General features: G+C 40.4%; 2 protein-coding genes across 4 annotated transcripts in view; one reads left to right on the top strand and one right to left on the bottom strand.

The window, feature by feature from the left end:
- The window catches only part of hivep2a (HIVEP zinc finger 2a), a 118,972-nt gene extending 118,652 nt beyond the window's left edge, over positions 1-320 (bottom strand). Inside the window, exon 1 of the mRNA XM_044169041.1 lies at positions 46-320. The gene's annotated coding sequence lies outside the window, so the exon portion shown is untranslated. The remainder of the gene's footprint in view (positions 1-45) is intronic.
- Positions 1-18,911, top strand: part of aig1 (androgen-induced 1 (H. sapiens)) — a 30,427-nt gene that overhangs the window by 6,975 nt on the left and 4,541 nt on the right. For 2 of the 3 annotated variants that reach the window (XM_044169216.1, XM_044169215.1), the window contains exons 1-3: positions 448-744; positions 5,811-5,966; positions 8,943-9,044. In XM_044169216.1, coding sequence (XP_044025151.1) covers positions 604-744; positions 5,811-5,966; positions 8,943-9,044 — 399 coding nt within the window. In that variant the 5' untranslated portion in view covers positions 448-603. Of the gene's footprint in view, positions 1-447; positions 745-5,810; positions 5,967-8,942; positions 9,045-18,911 lie in introns of those variants that run through there. The other variant, XM_044169217.1, reaches the window with a different exon arrangement.

Genomic DNA, 18,911 nt, shown 5'->3' with positions numbered 1-18,911 from the left:
AATGTATATGCTTAACATTAATTTGGTCTAGATCCTGTCACTGACCTTTGAGTGGACTTCACAAGGGGTACTTCCTGCTTGACGATTGTCCCGCCCCCGTTTATGACATCACATCCGCAAAAGTCATGTGATTTCAATGACATGACACCCCCCAGCTTGGATTCAACACCGATCATGTTCACTTTAATGTTGCAGAGAAAGAGATGCGCTGGAGCTCAGGGGTCCCACATTGCACCTAGAAATAAAAATAAAAATAATTAAATCGAACAAACTAAGCTTAATGTAACATTTAGCATCATTATAAAAAAAGTATGTTAAATCATGTGTTCGTTTCATTCAAAATAAATGCATATGAAGTCTTTATGCATGTAGGCTACTGTAGTATTTCCCAGTATAGTACTGTATACAGGACCCCCTTGCATCATCATCATCATCATCATCATAACACGGAAGCCGTGGACAGACAGGGAGCAGGAGAGGCGCAGACACAGGGTGGGAGGTTAAGACAGGTAACAATAGGATTAAAGAGTAACACAGATAAAGGTAGAACTAGGTGCGTGGAAATAAAGGTGCACAAGTAAATAAAGACAGAGAGCGAGCATCATGGCGCTGATCCCCTCGCAGATTCTCCGGGTCGCCATCCTGCTGTCTTATTTCTCCATCCTCTGCCACTACAAAGCTTTAGACATGCCGGCACACCAGACCTATGGAGGCAGCTGGAAGTTCCTGACCTTCATCGACCTGGTAGGATTTCATATTTAATTTTTTTTTTTTTTTATTTAATTTTAAACCCAACCACCCGGTAAGTTAGCTTGTAGCTCTCCGCGCTGGGTGAGCTGCAGAGTCGGTGCTTCGTGTTGTCGTCAGATTTAAATGATTATTCAGCGTTTCCGCCTCCCTGCCCTCGTTGTTCTGGTGTTAGATTCATCGTTAACGGGACATGAGGACGTAAAACTGCAATAATTCACACTAAATTGTGTCTGGAGTCGCTTTTGAAGCGCTCAACGTGGTTGACCAGGCTCACTGTGTAGTGGCTGAACCGGAACAGGTGTTGTGGTGCAGAATGCACTCCTGCCAATGGTCCGCCCACGCGGGAGCGCGCCGCGCGTACACCATTGATTGTAACAGCCTACCCATACAATACACTTACCGAATATTCACCAAAAAAAAAAAAAAAAAGCAAAAAGAAATATGGACATGCAGAAACACAAAACGAAACAAAATAAAACATGAACAGCATATAAAACAAAGTGTTCTGTATAAAATTGGAGTATGACGCAGGATAAACACTCTAAAAGTTCAAATAACTTATTTCCATAGTGGTCCTGAATAACAGAGATTCCAGCTGACTGATGTTTGGAAAGTTACAGGTCTTGTTTGAGTTTTTTTAATTTATATTTTACTTTAATTTGGCGGTAGTTTATTTAACAATGTTATTACACAGGAAAAATAAATGCAACCACTTGAATGTATATAGCCAACATCAAGCTCAAGCTAATTTGCAGCCCAGGCCCCTCGAGTTATCCAGATTATAATGTTAACGGTTTGACACAAGTCTAGATTTTTTGCTTCTACGAGGCTGGTTCAAAGTTCATCTGGAACTGTTGTCAGAGCAACTTTGAATGAATGAATGAATTATTTAAGCCACATTTGAAGAACAAGACCCAGGTTAGGCTTTAAATTCAGATAAAACACCTAAAATAAACATACGGATAAAACAGATTCAGGATCAAAATAACACAACAGATATCAAATTAACATCAACAGTGAGGTTTTAGAAAGTTTTGGGCACAAAAAATGATCAAAAAGCATTTTGTATTGGTGCTCTTTACTTGTAAAAGCTTCTGTATGAAACAATTGAGGGGCAGCGCACATTAGGCTTCATAAGCAGTATTATGGATTCTGAAGTGAAATTACGTTAAGGACTTTATGCTATAATGACCAGTAAAAATTGGAAGAAGACGCAAACAAACACGGCTCCCAGTCATCCCAAACAATGCACGCATACATGCATTCACAAAGAGGCGGCTCTGTGTTTGTCATCCACAAACACAGCATGTCTCAGAGTGCTATGAACCAGCTATAACAAGCTAACCATCCTAGACAAATAGTAAGCAGAAGAACAAATCAATGTACACTTTGTGGGTGCTTCTTTTTATTTCATATTTTATATTGTTTTATATTGTCTTTTTGTATGTCAAAAGCTCAACATTGTGAGGCGTTCAGAGTGCTACAACACATGGGAATGAGCAGCCCATACTGTCTGAACTTTAGCTCGCTGCTTGAAGCTGCTTGCTGTTGGGTTATTTATTTATTTATTTATTTAAATTTTTGGTGGAAACAAGACATAATTATTGCCAGGGATGTTAACCCTGTGTTTGCATTTTGTTTTTTTTAATAGGGCATTGGCTGTCAAGTGGAAAACAAAAACAGTAACAACAATAATAACAACAGTTATACTTATTACAACTATTATACTTAGTATTAATAATAATAATTATAAGATATATGTAAAAATGTATTTAATTAAATATTGATTGATAATGGGCCTAACAGGCTAATAAACATTATTATAGTTTGCCTCAGCAGAGGTTAAGTTAAGGCCTGTTTTAAAGGCAAAATAATTCCCTCTGAAGTGCATACCTGTGTGTGTGTGTGTGTGTGTGTGTGTGTGTGTGTGTGAGCGTGAGAAACAGCTGTCTCATATTTTCCACATTAGACCTCTCCTCCTGGTTAACTGTGCTGTTAATGACCTGTACACACCAGCAGCCAGGAAACGCACACCGCTAAAACATCTGGCTCTTAATCATACTTTGTGTGTGTGTGTGTGTTTGTGTGTGTGCCAGTTTGTGTTACTGTATGAACATGTGCAACATGCAGCCCAGCAAATAAGTGCTACACTGACACTGAAACACAGACATGATATGAGATCCATTTCACAAATGCAGGCACTTTGATTGTGTGTGTGTTGAGCCTCGTCGTCGCTAGCTGAGTTTTCATAGAAACCAATTATTTATGTAACAGGCAAGCTAATTTAGGCAGGGTAAAGGACTAATATTTGTGCTGACATCCACACACATTCCAGTTAATAGACACACAAACATGCACAGACACACGTGAAGTTGGGTACCAGCTAAGTATTTTTGGACAGAAGGATGATATACATACAGAAACACACACATATAACTGGAGGTGAATTGGCATCCGATAGCTTTAAAGCCAAAATGTCTCCAATGTCCAGCCGTCCCCACACCCAGTGGGTGACACCCGATACTCCCAGTGGGAGATTAGAGGAGAGAAGCAAAGAGGAGGAGAGATGGGTGTGTGCATCATCTCCATCTTTCTCTGGTAAAGAAGGTCAGATCCATCATTGTGAACATACTGACTGAGTGTTTCATTACACAGAGAAGGCAGTTAAAATACAGAGCTGGTTTCTCTCTCGCCACAATTCACTGAACGCCCCACAGCACCTCCTGAATTTGAGCATTTGAAATTCATGATCTAAGTGAAGTATTTATGGTGTGTTTGTTGATATGAGCGTGTGTAGTTTTATCTAAATAGTGTGTTTTAGAAGGAAGAGTTTTTTTTTTTTTTTTACAGTGTTTCCCTCTGTTGGAGAATTTATTCCCAGTGGACGGTTTCTAACATCTAACATATAGGAGTTGACTGAAAAACGGTGTTGCATTCACAAGATAAAATCTGATTATAGTAGTAGCAGTAGTTTAAAAAAAAATCTATATTACTGCACACACACCATTATCAATAACTTTTTAATTGTATTTCCACTCATCTCTGTGTGAGACAGGTTGAACTATAATCAGCAACGATAATAAGAAGAGATGCTTGATGGTCATCTTCTTGCTTTTTCACTCTTTCTCTTAGTGTCCTCGCATCTCACACTGATTCAAATATAGCTATTTTGAATTCTTTTTGATTTTATTCAAATATTGACAATGTTACATCATGTCGAGATTCCTACAGCAGCTGCTGTATGTACTGCCTTTGTAAATGGAACTGGTGAGGTTGTATTTTAAATATGGGAAGTCAAGTACAGGATATGTTTGGCATTCAAGTGGTTTAAGTTTGAGAACACTGTTGCTAGGTGACGGGCAATAAAATGGAAATTGCTTTGCTCCCTTTTAAAGACAGCAAGTTATTTTGTGTTTATTGGATTTCAGCATTACATTTAGGAATTGAAACAATTTTTAAAGCTTACTTTCATGGGGTCTGTAATAGAAAAAAAAAGACAACTCATGAACTTGGAGTTATCAGAAAATGTCAGCATACAGTACAAAGTTTTGAATACCTGTCAGTGTGTCATTCAAATGGACTGTTCGTGTGAAACCGGCAAACATGAGCCCACCTGAAAGCACTTACAGTCTGAAAGCACAAAGTTGTTTTTTTTTTCTGGGGTGGGAATGACATGCAGCAAAAGTCCCCGGCTAGGAATCGAACAGGGCACGTTTTAACCGCTCAGTCACCGGAACGCCTCTAGTATAAAATCATCGTCAGTCATCTAAAACATCCCAACACTTCCAGAGCCAATGTTCAAAAATCATGACTCCATCATATACAGTAAGAGGCCCAGTGTTCACAGTCTCAGGAAAGAGACCACAAAACTAAAATTTTTGTGCTGCAATTATTTCAATTTTGTTTGTTGGACAAAATACAGCAACTAACATCATATAAAAACACCATAAACCAAAGCAGGTTAGTTGACAGTTGACTGATATTACTTTAAATGCAGCACAGTGTATGCACGATGGACTGTGGCACAGTTATAATGGGTTCTCAAAAGCCACTAGCACCATCCGCCCCTCTGCACACCATCTTTGCTCTATTTCTGCAACCCAACTACTAATAACAGAGCTAGAGATGAAGGTAATGTTGATGATCTTGACGCAGGGAGTTTCCTCTTTGTCAGGTTTGCTGGTCCTGCTGTCACTTCTCTGCCTCTGTTTGACTGGTAGAATGACAGTCCCTTGTGGCTAATCAAAATAAAACTGCTAATCACAGTGTTGTTACCATCAGAATATTTCACCACGCAATATAGTAAAACCGGTACACTGGCACATCTCTAGTTTTGGCTAAAGGTGTGTTTAGACTGAACGCAAAGCAAATTTTCTTTGTGTCAAGTCAAGTGCAACAACACAAGTGGAGCCGAACAAATTCGCTCAAATTCACGTGTTCTCCAGGATGATAATGTTTAAACTTGTGTGACCTATCCCATGGCTTTATGACTCCTATTCATGATGGTACATTAACAATAAAAAAAAAAAGGGGGTGGAGGTGGAGTAAAATATCAAGAAAAAAAACGAGATTCCTGGTAAGTTTTGAGATCAGTCAAAGACTGAGCTGTTATGCAAACACAGCAAAGGTACACTTAGCACCCAGTCAGTGTGTACATTGTCTGTACAGTTTGTTGGTTTGTGGGCCGCAAAAACACGCCATCTGTCATATTTGTGTAACATGCTCATCTTACGTTTATGTCAGTGTTTCCAGCCCCATCCTCTCTTGAGGATGTTGAAATGAATTCTGGGGTAGAGGAACGCGAGGCAGGTTAAGGAAAAGTGTGTGCACCACACAATTCAATGATTGCAGTGCAGTTTTTGCTTTAATGTCTGGTTGCTCTCTCTCATCATCTCTGTCTCTTCCTCTCTGAACTCTTCGTCTTTTGCTTCCCTCGTTCTTCCTCTGAAAAATGTACTACCTAAGCTCTCTCGTTCTCTGTCTCTTTGCAGCGTTTGTCGCGTTAAAACGTGTAAGCCGTTAAAGAGCTTGCTGAACTCTCTCTGTCTCTCTTTCTGTAGGTGATCCAGGCGGTGTTTTTCGGAGTGTGTGTCCTGATCGATGTGTCCAGTCTGCTGACTAAGGGAGGCGACAGCAGGGAGCAGGAGCGGCAGCTGAGGAAGCTGATTGGCCTGAGGGACTGGATGATGGCTGTTCTGGCCTTCCCTGTCGGAGCGGTGAGACTGTACAGACACTATACATTTAGACCTGGGTATAACAAGAGAATCAGGCCATTTATTTAGATTTTGTCACATGGGTTCAGTTAGCCAAAGGCACTCTGAAAAAGCCATCAATTCTGAGGGTTTACTTAACAGCAACAATAAACGGTATCTCCGAGTTATATAAAGGCTTCTTATCAGCACAGATACTGCTTGACAAATCTGGGAGAGAGAACTAGAGCCGAGTATAAGCGATGAGGGGTGGTGCGTTTTCTGTTCAAAAATTCAAAAATGTTCCTACAATATGAGGCATTTTCTCTCTCAGCTCAAGGTGACGGAGACGGAGTGGGCTGGTTGTAACGCATAAAAGTCTTTGTATAACTGTAACAGCGTTACGGTTGCATTATGGTTAATAATCAGTGATTAGAAATGTTTGTCAAAGTGCCGTCTAGTGTCGACATGATTAGTTGTTTAATCAAATAGGCAATCAAAAATATACAACAATACAACAATTTAGAAATCTGTTGAGAAAACAGTCTCACCTATTTAGTAGCTGTCCTGGAGCTTTCAGTCATATCACATGGTCATCATCAGCAGATGGCTAACTGCTTCAAAGGTCGAGAATGACCTTTGTTTTGTTTTTTTTTTGTTAAATTTATCAAGCAAAACTGCCAGTGAGTTCCTCATTCAAACTTTGCAAATATGAGGATTTGCTGCCTTTCTCTATTGTGTATTATTGTAGATTAAATATCTTTGGGACAGTTGTAATAACTAGTCATATTTGAAGAAGTCAAATATTGGTAACAATAACATATCCATTACAAGTAGCTCCAGTGTCAACATAGTGATCAGTGTGAACCTTCAGCAGCTCATATCAGTGGAATCTCAGTTACATCTTGCTGTGAAAAAACAGAACAGAGGAAACAATGTTGAGTCGTCCTCTGTTGCTTCAGACAGTCAGACGATGACCTCTGTCTGATCTTCAGGCTGTTCTCACAACGCTGGCAGACTCTACTCGCATGGTTCTGCCTCTCTCTCTCTCACACACACACACACACACACACACACACACACACACACACACACACACACACACACTTTTTATTTATGATTTCAGTTGGCAAGGTGCCCTGTAGCAAATGCACTGTGATACTTGCATGGCTGTCTGACCACAACCATATCCTGCTGTAGGTTTCGACACACATGTGTACGCACATAGTCAAGAATATGCATACTATACACACACACACACAGACAGTAATCACACACAGTGGATAACTAACTGCCCTAAGCAACCAGAGTGCCGGTGAGATAGCTGCCAGAGTCGAGGCTACAACACGCATAGTTCTCTTTCTGACACATACTCTTGGACACTCACACATACACACCTATAGAAGCAGTCAGCTGGCATGATGCCGTGTGTGTGAGTTGGGCACAGAGTTCAGTTTACACACAGTACAATAGACATGATTGTCACCACAGCTAAGGTCTCGAAACCTAGCCTGACTGATATGGAAAGAGTGTGTGTGTGCCTGCATATGTGTGTAGCTCCGGTTATATATGTTGTTGCACGAGTGTGCAGGTGCATATATTACATGTATATATGTGCATGCATGTCCATATGGGCATCTCCTTTTTGTGTAAGCTAGTGTGGAAAGTAGAGGAAGTCTGTGACACACAGGGGCAAAGTGTGTGTGTGTGTGTGTGTGTGTGTGTTCCCTGCCTCCACTGGCCTGTTGAAAGCAGAGAACGGTCAGGGTACAATGGGGGGGTTGGTTTAGATGCCTCGAACTGGAACCCAGATGACAGTCAGGTAATTCCACCCCCGTCCTGCAGAACGTGGTCTGGCCCTGGTCCAAACAGTCTGCAGGAGATACATTAGACCAAGAGTTTGTTAGCTTATGGTGCGTTCAGGACACGTGGGACGGAAGTAACAGCCGGGTCTGCCGTCGGGATGTTCTTGATGCACAGCTAGAGGCCTAGTGTGCCAGCTGGCCCTTGCGTGTGCAAAGAGAAATAACAAGACTAAACATCTGTAGCCACGGTGGGCCTGTGAGGCTATAGTGCTCCTTACACACCAAAACATAACATTATAAGATGGATGTAAAATGGAGGGACAGTGTCGATCTTTACCATAAGTGGGGCACAGAGTGTAAAGTTTGGAGGGCCATGTTGTTCCTAATACACATCAGCTATATTTTCGGCTTTACTCTGGCTCAGCTTTACTTTGAGCTCAGTGGTAACATTAGCATGCTAACATCTAACATTACAATAAATTTAAGCAGGATAAGGATAGGATGCTAACATGACATGCGCAATTCACGCTTGCTTAGCAAGTTAGAATGCTAACATTGTGATATCTTGTCATGATTTCAAGTGTGGGACAACAGCAATTCTCAAGTAGAAGCACCGGTTTGTGTGGATATCAGCCAAGTTTTACACAGTCTCACCTGTTGACAGTATTTTTTTTCTCAGTCCAGGGAACTGATGTGGCAACCTTCTTGTTAACAACTTGCTTCTTTAACCATTGAACCACCACCACGGCGTAGAAAGGATCAGAACACGGTATAATTTACTGTCCTAAATAAAACACTATAAGTAAGGCTTCATTAGGAAATGTTGTAATTCTTCAAATTCTACAGAGGCAGTTTGTTCTGCTTATCGTGTTGTTATTGCAGCATGACAAAAAGGTTTAAATTAAGGTCACCAATGTCTTTGCAACACTTGACTGCATTTTCACAAGAGAAAAAAAGAGTACTCCCACAAAGGTGGCTACGACAACTTAAAGAAAGAAAAACATACAGTGTAATAAATGTGGATATGAGGATTATTTCTTATCACTGACCTGACAGCATGGCAGAAGTTTGGTAACCAGCAGCAGTTAAATAATGTTGCTGCATACAGTGTTTTTGTACAGCAGCTTGGCACCGATATGTGTTGTATGATGACTGAAGTGCGCTGTTTGCTTACTTTGTGTTTCCTTTTTTTCTCTAGTTTGTGGTGTTTACGTTCTGGACTCTCTACCTGTACGACAGAGAACTGGTCTACCCCAGACTACTGGACAACTTCATCCCTCAGTGGCTCAACCACGGCATGGTGAGTCGAATTTTCTGTACTGATTTTGCCGTTTAATTCACCGTTAACTGTTAGCTGGCTGAGGATGGTTACAACAGAGACGTTATCCCCACTGACGTCACCACATAATTGACGCATTAAAATGAGAAACTGGCCATATCGTTCAAACCGTAATTACGAGCAGCTGAGTAGGAAAAAACCGTTCACATCAGCCTCCGACTTATAATTCCGAGTCGGAGCTATCGGGAATTTCTGAGACCGATGATATCCCCCACAAAAGAACCACGACATGTCAACAAACTGTTGGTATGGCTGCAAATGCACCACGTCTGGCAGTTACATCAAAATAAAATCCAATATTAACACTAATACATTCCATTCAGCTAATTTTAATGGAGCTATACACCGTTTGTTTGTATCATCTGGTTTCACTTTGTAACAAACTGCTACAAATATGTGACACAACAAAATAAGCTAATTTAGGTTATTTATCTGGTGTGACTACAAGGTTAGCATTAGGGCTAACCACTTTAGAATAATGCGTGAACACTCCCAAGTCGGAAGAAGGGGTGTTTTTCCAGTTCTTCCTGTTCTACTGATATTGCATGAATGTACCATTATTTTGTCACTTGAGTTCAGGTGAACAACCAAAGTAACTTTACCACACTGATTGGATGTTTAGGAATGAAATCTAACAAATACAGTATTTAAAATTTAAAAAAATCATTTGCACAATTAGGATTGATAAAATGACATTGGTAAAAATGAAAATTTAAGACTCCAACTTTATCCATCTCTTATTTATTTATTTTTACTCATGGCCATGAAATATATCTACATATTTTTACCCGTTACATGCATGTTTTTGTGGGTTGGGTAACAGGGTCAAGTGCAGGACTCATATCTCCTCCTCTGATCTGGGTTTGCCTCAGGACCCCCAGGGGGAGCTGGAGGATGTTTCTTGAGAGAAGAAGCACATCTGGGCTAGCTTGCCTAGCCTGCTGTGGGATAAGTGGTACTAAATTGATTGACTGATTGATGGATACTTATATTAGAATTCTACATGGCAAGACATGTAAAATTAAGTCCTACTTGGACCGTTACTGATATCAGTGGATCACAAACTCCATAAAGTACTTGATAAATCTTATCAGTGGTCAAAGCTGGTGCTGGTGAACCTCTGGATTTGAATATAGTCAATGGCGGATCGCTGGCTTTGATTTGCCATCTAGAGGAAGTGAGTTTAATCTAATGTTTAGACAGCGACTAAAACGCTGCGCACCATGTCGACTGACTGATAACACTGTCAGCTGCATGTGCGTGTTTAAATCAGCCTGTGAGATAATCAGAATATTTCCCAGCACTTTGTCAGTCAATGCAAAATCGCTCATGAAGCTTCCTTCTGCCAGAACACAATCCACAGAGCCGTGTGAGGTGAGGTGGTGTGTTGTGTTTAAAAAATGATCATTCCCATAACACTACTTGAAGTGAAAGACACAAAGACAGCATGTCTCTGTTTGTGTCTCTTCTCCAACTCCAGAAGATGATATAATAGCTGACTGGTTGCTATGGCGGCGTCGCCAAAACAACCAGAACACCACCAATGTCCATGTGTGTGCGTGTGTGTGTGTATGTGTGTGTGTGCCTTTGTGAAGCAGTGTGTGTGTGTGTGTGTGTGTGTGTGTGGGAAATGAATCCAGTCTTGTTGTAAATATTTTGCGGTATTCCATGGTATCACTGTTGTTTGTCTATACTGGCTGCCATGGCAACCGTGTCGCCATTCCCATTTGGGGAGGGAGGGGCCGAGTGATGTAGAGCGAGGGAGAGAAAAAGACATGGTATTTTAATAAATCTGTTTAACAGTCAAGCCAATAAAGTAATTGAAAGTGAGTTATAATGGCTCAAGTGGTGATTTTACTGACTTTGCAGTCTTGTTATTAATTTATTATTATCTATAATACTAATACTTAAGCTCTTGACTTAATTACTTCACACAAATGCAAAGAGCTTCCTATAAAAGTTGACAGGAGTTGGCCTTTGAGGTTTTTACTGGAAGCAACTGTAAAACTATGAAAATTATGCTGAACAGCAAATTCAATGATAGTGAGTACAAATCAGAAAAAAACAGATATCAGAAACAAGAGTTAAACCAAACATATTGTAAAAAAATAAATTAATAGCGTTACAAGGAAACTGCATTCAAAAAAGTATCGACAAGACGTCAAATTAGTATCATTGTCCTTCATGCCAGGAAGAAACAATGTTATTAGCCTCAGACAGCTAATATAATGGCTAGCTTGGTTAGCACTAAACTGATCATAGAAAAAATACGTTCTACTAAATTACAAATCAACAGTCACATAACAGCTGTAATAAAATGAGAACCTACAGATAATGGTCCACCAAGGGCATTTGGGGAGTAGATAAAAGATGACTGTCAATATTTACTTGGCATGATATGACAAATGTAACAGTGATGTAACAACGTCAGAATAAGGCATGACAGAATACATTTGTCATGGCCAAAATCATTTTGGTGTAGAATATTATTTAACAATTCCTGTAATGAGATTCTCACACGTTGCTTGTTAAGCAAAAATACAGAATACTTTGTGTATTTGCCACTTAATTTTTCAAGTTTGATGTACCAGGGGCTACAAAAATGTTTTCAAAAACCTTCTTTGTTAGTGATTCCCAAACACGAAGCAATACATATGACCATGACCAAAGATACTGTCTGAAAAATAAACATAATTTTATGTAGCAGAATCATGTGTTTTCTTATTTCCGAAACCACTAATCATTTTGCGAGCACTTGCTTTCTGGCGTTTCAATGCAATACATTTGTTTTGGGTGATGAGCCTCAAGATGTTCAGATAGGTTTGACAGGTTTTTAACCAATCTGCTGACAAAGAACGGCTTTCTTGATTAAATAATGTGATTCAGGGGTGGGGTCCCCTTCTGTTCAAAGTCTGTTACTAAGAGAACAGCACTAATCAAAACAAAACCTGTACTATAACCTGTTCTTCTGTTACATCGTCACCGAGGATCAGAGTCTGTGAATGTAATCCAAAACAGTGTCCAAACAAGTATAGCAAAACCAGCATGTTTGTGTCTGTGTGTGTGTGTGTGTGTGTGTGTGTGTGTGTGCGCGTGTGTGTATGTGTGTGTTATCCATTACCCTTGCAGTTCATAAAGGCAAACCCACACACAGACAGACACACACAGTCAGGTTTCTCCAAGCAACAGAGTATTATAGCCTCACACTGGGTCTGACGCCATTGACCTGTGACACACACACACACACACACACACACACACACACACATACATACATACATACATACATACATACACACACACACACACACCAACACGCTCTCTCTTTCTCTTTGTAGTTTTGTTATAAAAGCTCTGCTGGCCTGGGGATCAGCTGTTTGTTAACATCTGGTGAATCATTGTTGGGTTTGAGTCCACACACACACACACACACACACTCACACTTACAGACAAACCTGGGTTCAGCACTTAACCTTCAACTCTTGTGTGCTCTACTTGCATTATTATCACTGTGTGTGTGTGTGTGTCTGAGTCATTTGCTGTGCCAATGTGACAGCATGTGTTATTTTGACCTTTCAGGCATTTAGTGACTCATACAGAATGAAGCAGTATGATTATTAATCTTCCAAACAACCAAAAGTAAACAAATACCAAAGACTTAGACTAGACCCTTGTACAACCTAGCGACAACTACCTGAGGGATCTAGTGGGTACATATATTAAAACCATGTCAGACTAGTAGTCGGGAGTAAGACCATTTAATTAATAATTAATTTAATACATTTTTAAACCTATAAAATAAACTTAAAATCAATTCTAAAACTAACAGGTATCCAGTGCAGTGATTTTAAAACAGGCGTAATGTGTGCTCTCCTGGTCCTGGTCAGCACACAAGCAGCTGAATTTTGTATAAGTTGCATCTGATTTATGGCTTTTTTTTGGTAGACCAGAAAGGAGAGCATTACAGTAGTCCAGCCTACTAGTGATAAAAGCGTGCACAAGTGTCTCCGTATTGGCCTGGGAGAGAAACTGACGCACTCTGGCAATATTTTTCAGGTGATAAAAGGCGGATTTGGTCACATTTCGAGTCTAAGATGACACCTAGGTTTTTAGCCTGGTGCCTGGGACTGCGTGTCAGTGACTTCAAGTTAGAGGTCAGTTTCTCTCTCTGTGCCTCTGCTCCAGTGACGAGTACCTCTGTTTTATCCCGGTTGAGCTGAAGGAAGTTCTGAGCCATCCAAACATTAATATCTAAAATACATCTGTGGAGGGCATCGATAGGGCTCGTGTCATCAGGAGACACAGCAATATAGAGTTAAGTATCATCAGCGTAACTGTGAAAATTGATCCCATGTCCCCTGATGACACTGCTCAGGGGCAGCATATAATGGCTGAACAGGAATGGACGTAGGATCGAGCCTTGTGGTATACCACAGTCATATTTCTTAGAGGAGTGTTCGTTGAGGGCAACAAAAAAGTCGTAAACCACTTCACCAGAGCAGTGCCAGTAAGGCCCACACATCTGTGTAGTCTGTCTATGAGAATGTTGTGGTCGACTGTATCAAATGCTGCACTCAGGTCAAGGAAAACAAGGACGGAGAGTTTTTTATGTCCAAGTTGATTCTAAGACAGAATTTCCATCAACTGTGTAGCCTGACGGGCACTTACATAGCTCTAATCAACACTTAAAGCGCAGATTTCTGTCAAAACAAAAGTGTAGCAACAAAGACAGAAGTACAGGATTATAAGAATTAGATTTTCTTTGAAAAAAATGCAACAACATCAGTAAAAAGTCTGATAATAATAATGATTATTATATATTATTAATAATAATGAAACATCATCATCAACACCCTGCCTCTCTTTTGTTAAACACTTTGTTTAGTCATTAAATGGCTTTAGTGCACAGTAGTGCTGCAGGTTTAGACAGACTCGAATTCAGACACAATTTCACTGAGTGTGTTTTTGAAAGAAAGTGGAACAGGATTTTGTCTCTCTGTGACATGATAAGCTCCTTAACTTAGAAAACTGTTTAGAAAAATGTCAACAGGAGACTTTTCATTTGATTTTCAGGGTTCAAGTGGAGTTCAGTTTAAAAAAACCTTTAGCAGTGCAGGGACGCAGAACTGAGCAACAAGCTCTGCATCAGCTGCTGCACTTTGACCTCTTAAACTCTGAAGCACCCACCAGCTTTATAATCTTATGTTGTGAGGCCAAACATTTTTTCAAAACCCATAGAAGTTTATTTTAAATTCTACTGAGGTTACAAACGTTTCCAAAGACAGTGTGTCAGTCGGACTTAATAGAATATTCCCATTTGATGTTATGGTGCAGCTATGAGAATAAGGTGTCTTGGGCTTGAATGTCACTCAGTGTAAGCATCAAATAGTATAGTTTCAGTGAAGTGTTGGAGTAAGCAGACACAGCTGGGAAAAGGTTTTTTCTAAACTCAAATAAACTTAAACTGCACACTCAAAATGGCCAAGAACTGACAATGTTAAAAAAGCAAGTTGTACATACTTTATTAATCTGTTGATTAGTTTTTTGACTAATAGTTTTGTCTATATAATGACAGAAAATATTGAAATATGTACATCGCTTCACCCCCGGATCCTAGATGACTTCATCAAATGTCTTAATTTGTCTAGCTAAGAGTCCACAACCCAAAGATATTCCGTTTACAATGATATAAAACAGAGAAAAGCTGCAAATCCTCTCACTGGAGAAGCTGGAACCAGAAAATGTTTCGCATTTTTACTTGGAAAATGACTAAAAACAACTAATAGATTAATCAACTAATCGTTGCAGCTCTAGTGGCTACCCGTGTAGGTGGGCCGAGATGCTGTTTGTCATACTTAGAAGGGTAATCATAAATTGGGCGTGGTTGTTAGTACAGGAGATTTACAGGTATCTTTTACATTTACAGGTAGAAGAAAATGCTATGTTAACAATCAGCTGTATGACTGTCATTTATAAACATGGAGGGGAGATTGAGTTTAGAATTTTAATTTCCTGAATCGCTTTATACCTGTGCACATCTGGCCAGGTGTTGCATAAAGTGAGCAATAACTGTTGGATTGTCAGTTTACGAGTTAAAAAACATTGGCGGTCACAGACCCCCTGATCCAAACATTGGAAAGGAGCATTTAACTGATTTCAGATTGTCTGAGCAGCACTTCTTTCAGACTGATCTCAGATCTCATCAGGAACTCCAGTTCTTTGTGTTATTTACTTCAGTCTCTCTCCTTTTTTCTTGTCTTTGTACATTCATGAAGTACAGTCATATAGCCTCGGGATAAGTGTGAATTTATTACCTGACATGACTCTTGCAAACTTGTCTTTGTCTTCGAGCCACCCATCTTGCATCCTCTTGCATCTTTGCATTGACTTTGCAGTCTTGCAATCTATTTGCAATCTTGCTACTGCTACAGTTCGCTAACCCATTGAATCTGAACACATCTTTGGAGTATATGTTGGTTTTCATAGTTGAGGAGGTTGACAGCTCAGTACCTTCCGACAGCAGCACCCCTTTTTTCCCCTCTTTGCTTCATCACATTTAAAGTGATGCACTTTGTCCCATTCTTTTGAGAACCAGTCTGAAGTACTGAAACTGAAACTGAAGTACCTAATATAAAGAATTTCTAGAGCTCGATAGCAGGAATACATTTCTCCTCGTTTTAACCAATAAAAAACACAGATTATAACAACATATCCCATGAGTCGTAGCCACAGGAACAAGCCCTAAGCCCTGTCAAACCCCCATATTACCTCGGTCAGCTGTTTCCATAGGTTCCCATAGCTGCAAACGACATTTGCCGTTTTTAAATGAAGAATATGGCTCCCAAAAAGAGTTTTTTATTTGGGGGAGGGTGTCCACACTCCACCTGGGTAGACGCATTGCACTTAAGGCAGGACCTGGCTTGACCTCATATTTGTAGTGAATCTGTTTCCCCAGGTTTTTTCCCATATGATATGGGTGTAGAACCCACAACTTTCAGGTCACATCCTCTGCTTCTAAAAACCATCCTAAAATAAGTCTATTTCCGATGCATCAATTTCAGTTTTTTGGCGACAGTGGAAGATGTTTGAACCCATGAACCTACCCTCAGCCATGTGACCCCACCCACCCCCAGCTGTGTATCTCTGTGTGAAATGGTTTGTCCCATTTTTAGCCCCAGACCACAGGATCGAACCACCGCTGTTTGCCGAAGAGGGGGGATTTTCCACAGAAGCAGAAAGCTGGCTGCTCGAGCGAAACCACAAACCTCAGGGGGAGACAGATAGACAGACAGAGAGAGAGAGAGAGACAGACAGATGGACAGAAAAGGAGAGAGAGGACAACAAAGAGAGAGACCTAGAAACAAAAATAGAGAGAGAGGGACAGTGAGAATAAGGGGAGTATTATTTACGAGCGGCGAGTCCTCTCAACAGAGACTAAACTTAAACACGACCAACAGACTGGAATTCCACTGAGGCACACTGGGTAAAAGTGCAGCGTCAGGACGTGTGTGTGTGTGTGTGTGAGTAGTATAATGATGGGAGGGAAACCTAGAATTTAAGACCCCAGGAGACAGAGCTATTCTGTCCTCCTGTGAGATGCTGTTACTCTTGTTAGTTTGCACATACTTGGCACCTTCAGTCTGACCTTTTCAAATCCTCCGAGGGAAGCCTTAGAAGCCGATTGGTCAAAGGAAGGTGACACGATGACCGCCTCCTTTGCTGTAGAGTTTACAAAGCCCTCTGCAAATAGATACAAGTTTTATTTGCCTGTTAAATCCACTTTGAACATCTGACAATTAGAAAACTGTCACTGAATGGCTTAAAATTTGGTGCCAAAATCTATGAATATTCAGTGTTTCCCTTCAGATTTATGTTCTTGTCAGGCTGGAAAAGCGTCTGAAAAAGAATTTAGACCAACATGAGACACTAAACCTTTCACTGTAAAACAGGGTGACCTATCCCATCTGTTTGATGACTATTGAATATTAAATGATTATTATTTTTAGCTATGAAACACATAAATTAAATTAGCAATTAAAAAACTTTTACTCCAGAAAGTAAGGTTATGTTTTCAGCCTCAAATACCCAGGTTTCCCCAAAGTTTATAGTGGAGTTGCCCCGCCTCGCCTGAAATAGAAATCGCATCCACTAACATCATAGGAAATTATTACAATTTATGAAATATAATTTTAGTCTACATCACACAGTGATGCAGTGAGGTGATTGTCAAAGCCGCCACCCATCGATTTGAAGTGATTTAAAGTTTGTATTGACCTGCTAGACATTTCAAGCCAAGTTTGAAATGCACTGCAACCTGAGCAGCTGCTATTCTGAGCCTTTTTTATGTGTCCTCAATGCCTCTTAAGGTGGATTTATAGATGTGCATTAAGGGGTTACGGTGTAGCTTCAGAGCTTATGCATGTCATATCTACGTCTATGCTACAGAGATACAACATGGAGACAGCAAGAACTATGATTGGTCTCTGATGCTGGTGGAGATTGTTGAGAGTGAAGACAACATAAAAGAAAGGTTCAGTAATTTTCTCCTTTTCAGAAACAATGTAAATGCTGCAATTGCACAGCGACACTCTCCTACTCAAGGTGAACCTTCTCATCATCCGTCTGTGTGAATGAAAGCAAGGAAAACACAGTTACTGAGTCTAGTTTCTTTGTCAGAAGGATTATACGAGACGAACCCTGGATTGAAACCAACGCTCAACCAAACCTGCCTTAATACTGTAGCAGCATTCACACCCACTGTAGCCCAGCAGCATCAAACCAAACACTTTTCCATCATTTCTAAGTATCAATCTGGGAATAATTAACAGATGGAAGGATCCCAGTTGTTGTTTTTCTCATCGCAACATAACGAGGCCGACCGGCTCGACTGCTGGAGACAAAAGAGCTCAGCAGTGTGACTTCGCCCAGGGTGAACAGTCTGACACGCACACACACACACATGCGCGCACACATACTAATCTACAGCTGTGCTCCTGAGAGTGCAAATGAGGTAAGAGGTCTCAACTCTGCTGAGACAATTACACCTGCTGTCTGCGTGTTTGTGTGTGTGTGTGTGTGTGTGTGTGTGTGTGTGTGTGTGTGTGTGTCTGTCTTTTGTACATGAGTGCCCCCTAGTGGACAAAGAGAGTAGTTCACGTGAAGGCAGATGGGCTGAGTATACATTAGCAACACTACAGCTTGAGGATATTGATTGATTCATTTAATTCGTGATGTTTGATTGAAAACAAGACAGATGTTAAAAGCATGCAGAGATCATTACTGGTTGAGGGTAATATATGTGTGTGTGTGTGTGTGTGTGTTTGTTTATGGCATGTTTGTTTACTGATGATGGTGAGTCACAGCAACACCCATTAAAGACAATTCTCATGTGTGTTTGTGAGAAACATTCTCGCAGAAAATAGCAGCACATGCCATGACCTCCATTAAATGTGTTTGTGGGTTTAGATGGACTACAAAGGTTTCTAAACACACACACACACACACACACACACACACACACACACACACACCTACATGCATGCTGTATGTAGAGATGAATGAATTATTAAAAGAGAACAGACTGAGATCCAGTAATCATTGGGGTTAAATGTAAAAAGTCCATAGTGGGCACATTTTTCTGTTTTGTTCATTTATCTATCATTTTATAATATAATGTGACAGATGAATATATCAGATATTCCAGTACAGATATTTGCTTTTAATGAAACTTGAGGGTAATCTTCTTGCTTTTCACCCAAGCAGCTTACGTTGTGGTGGAAAGCAGAAGTCAGGGGTGAAGTACTTTAAGGTGCAGTACTACTGGGCTCC

Source organism: Siniperca chuatsi, linkage group LG16 (genome assembly GCF_020085105.1).
Source record: "Siniperca chuatsi isolate FFG_IHB_CAS linkage group LG16, ASM2008510v1, whole genome shotgun sequence".
In the NCBI taxonomy this organism is placed as follows: domain Eukaryota; kingdom Metazoa; phylum Chordata; class Actinopteri; order Centrarchiformes; family Sinipercidae; genus Siniperca; species Siniperca chuatsi.
The sequence above is the reverse complement of the archived record's forward strand: the minus strand, read 5'-3'. Positions and strand labels throughout refer to the sequence as shown.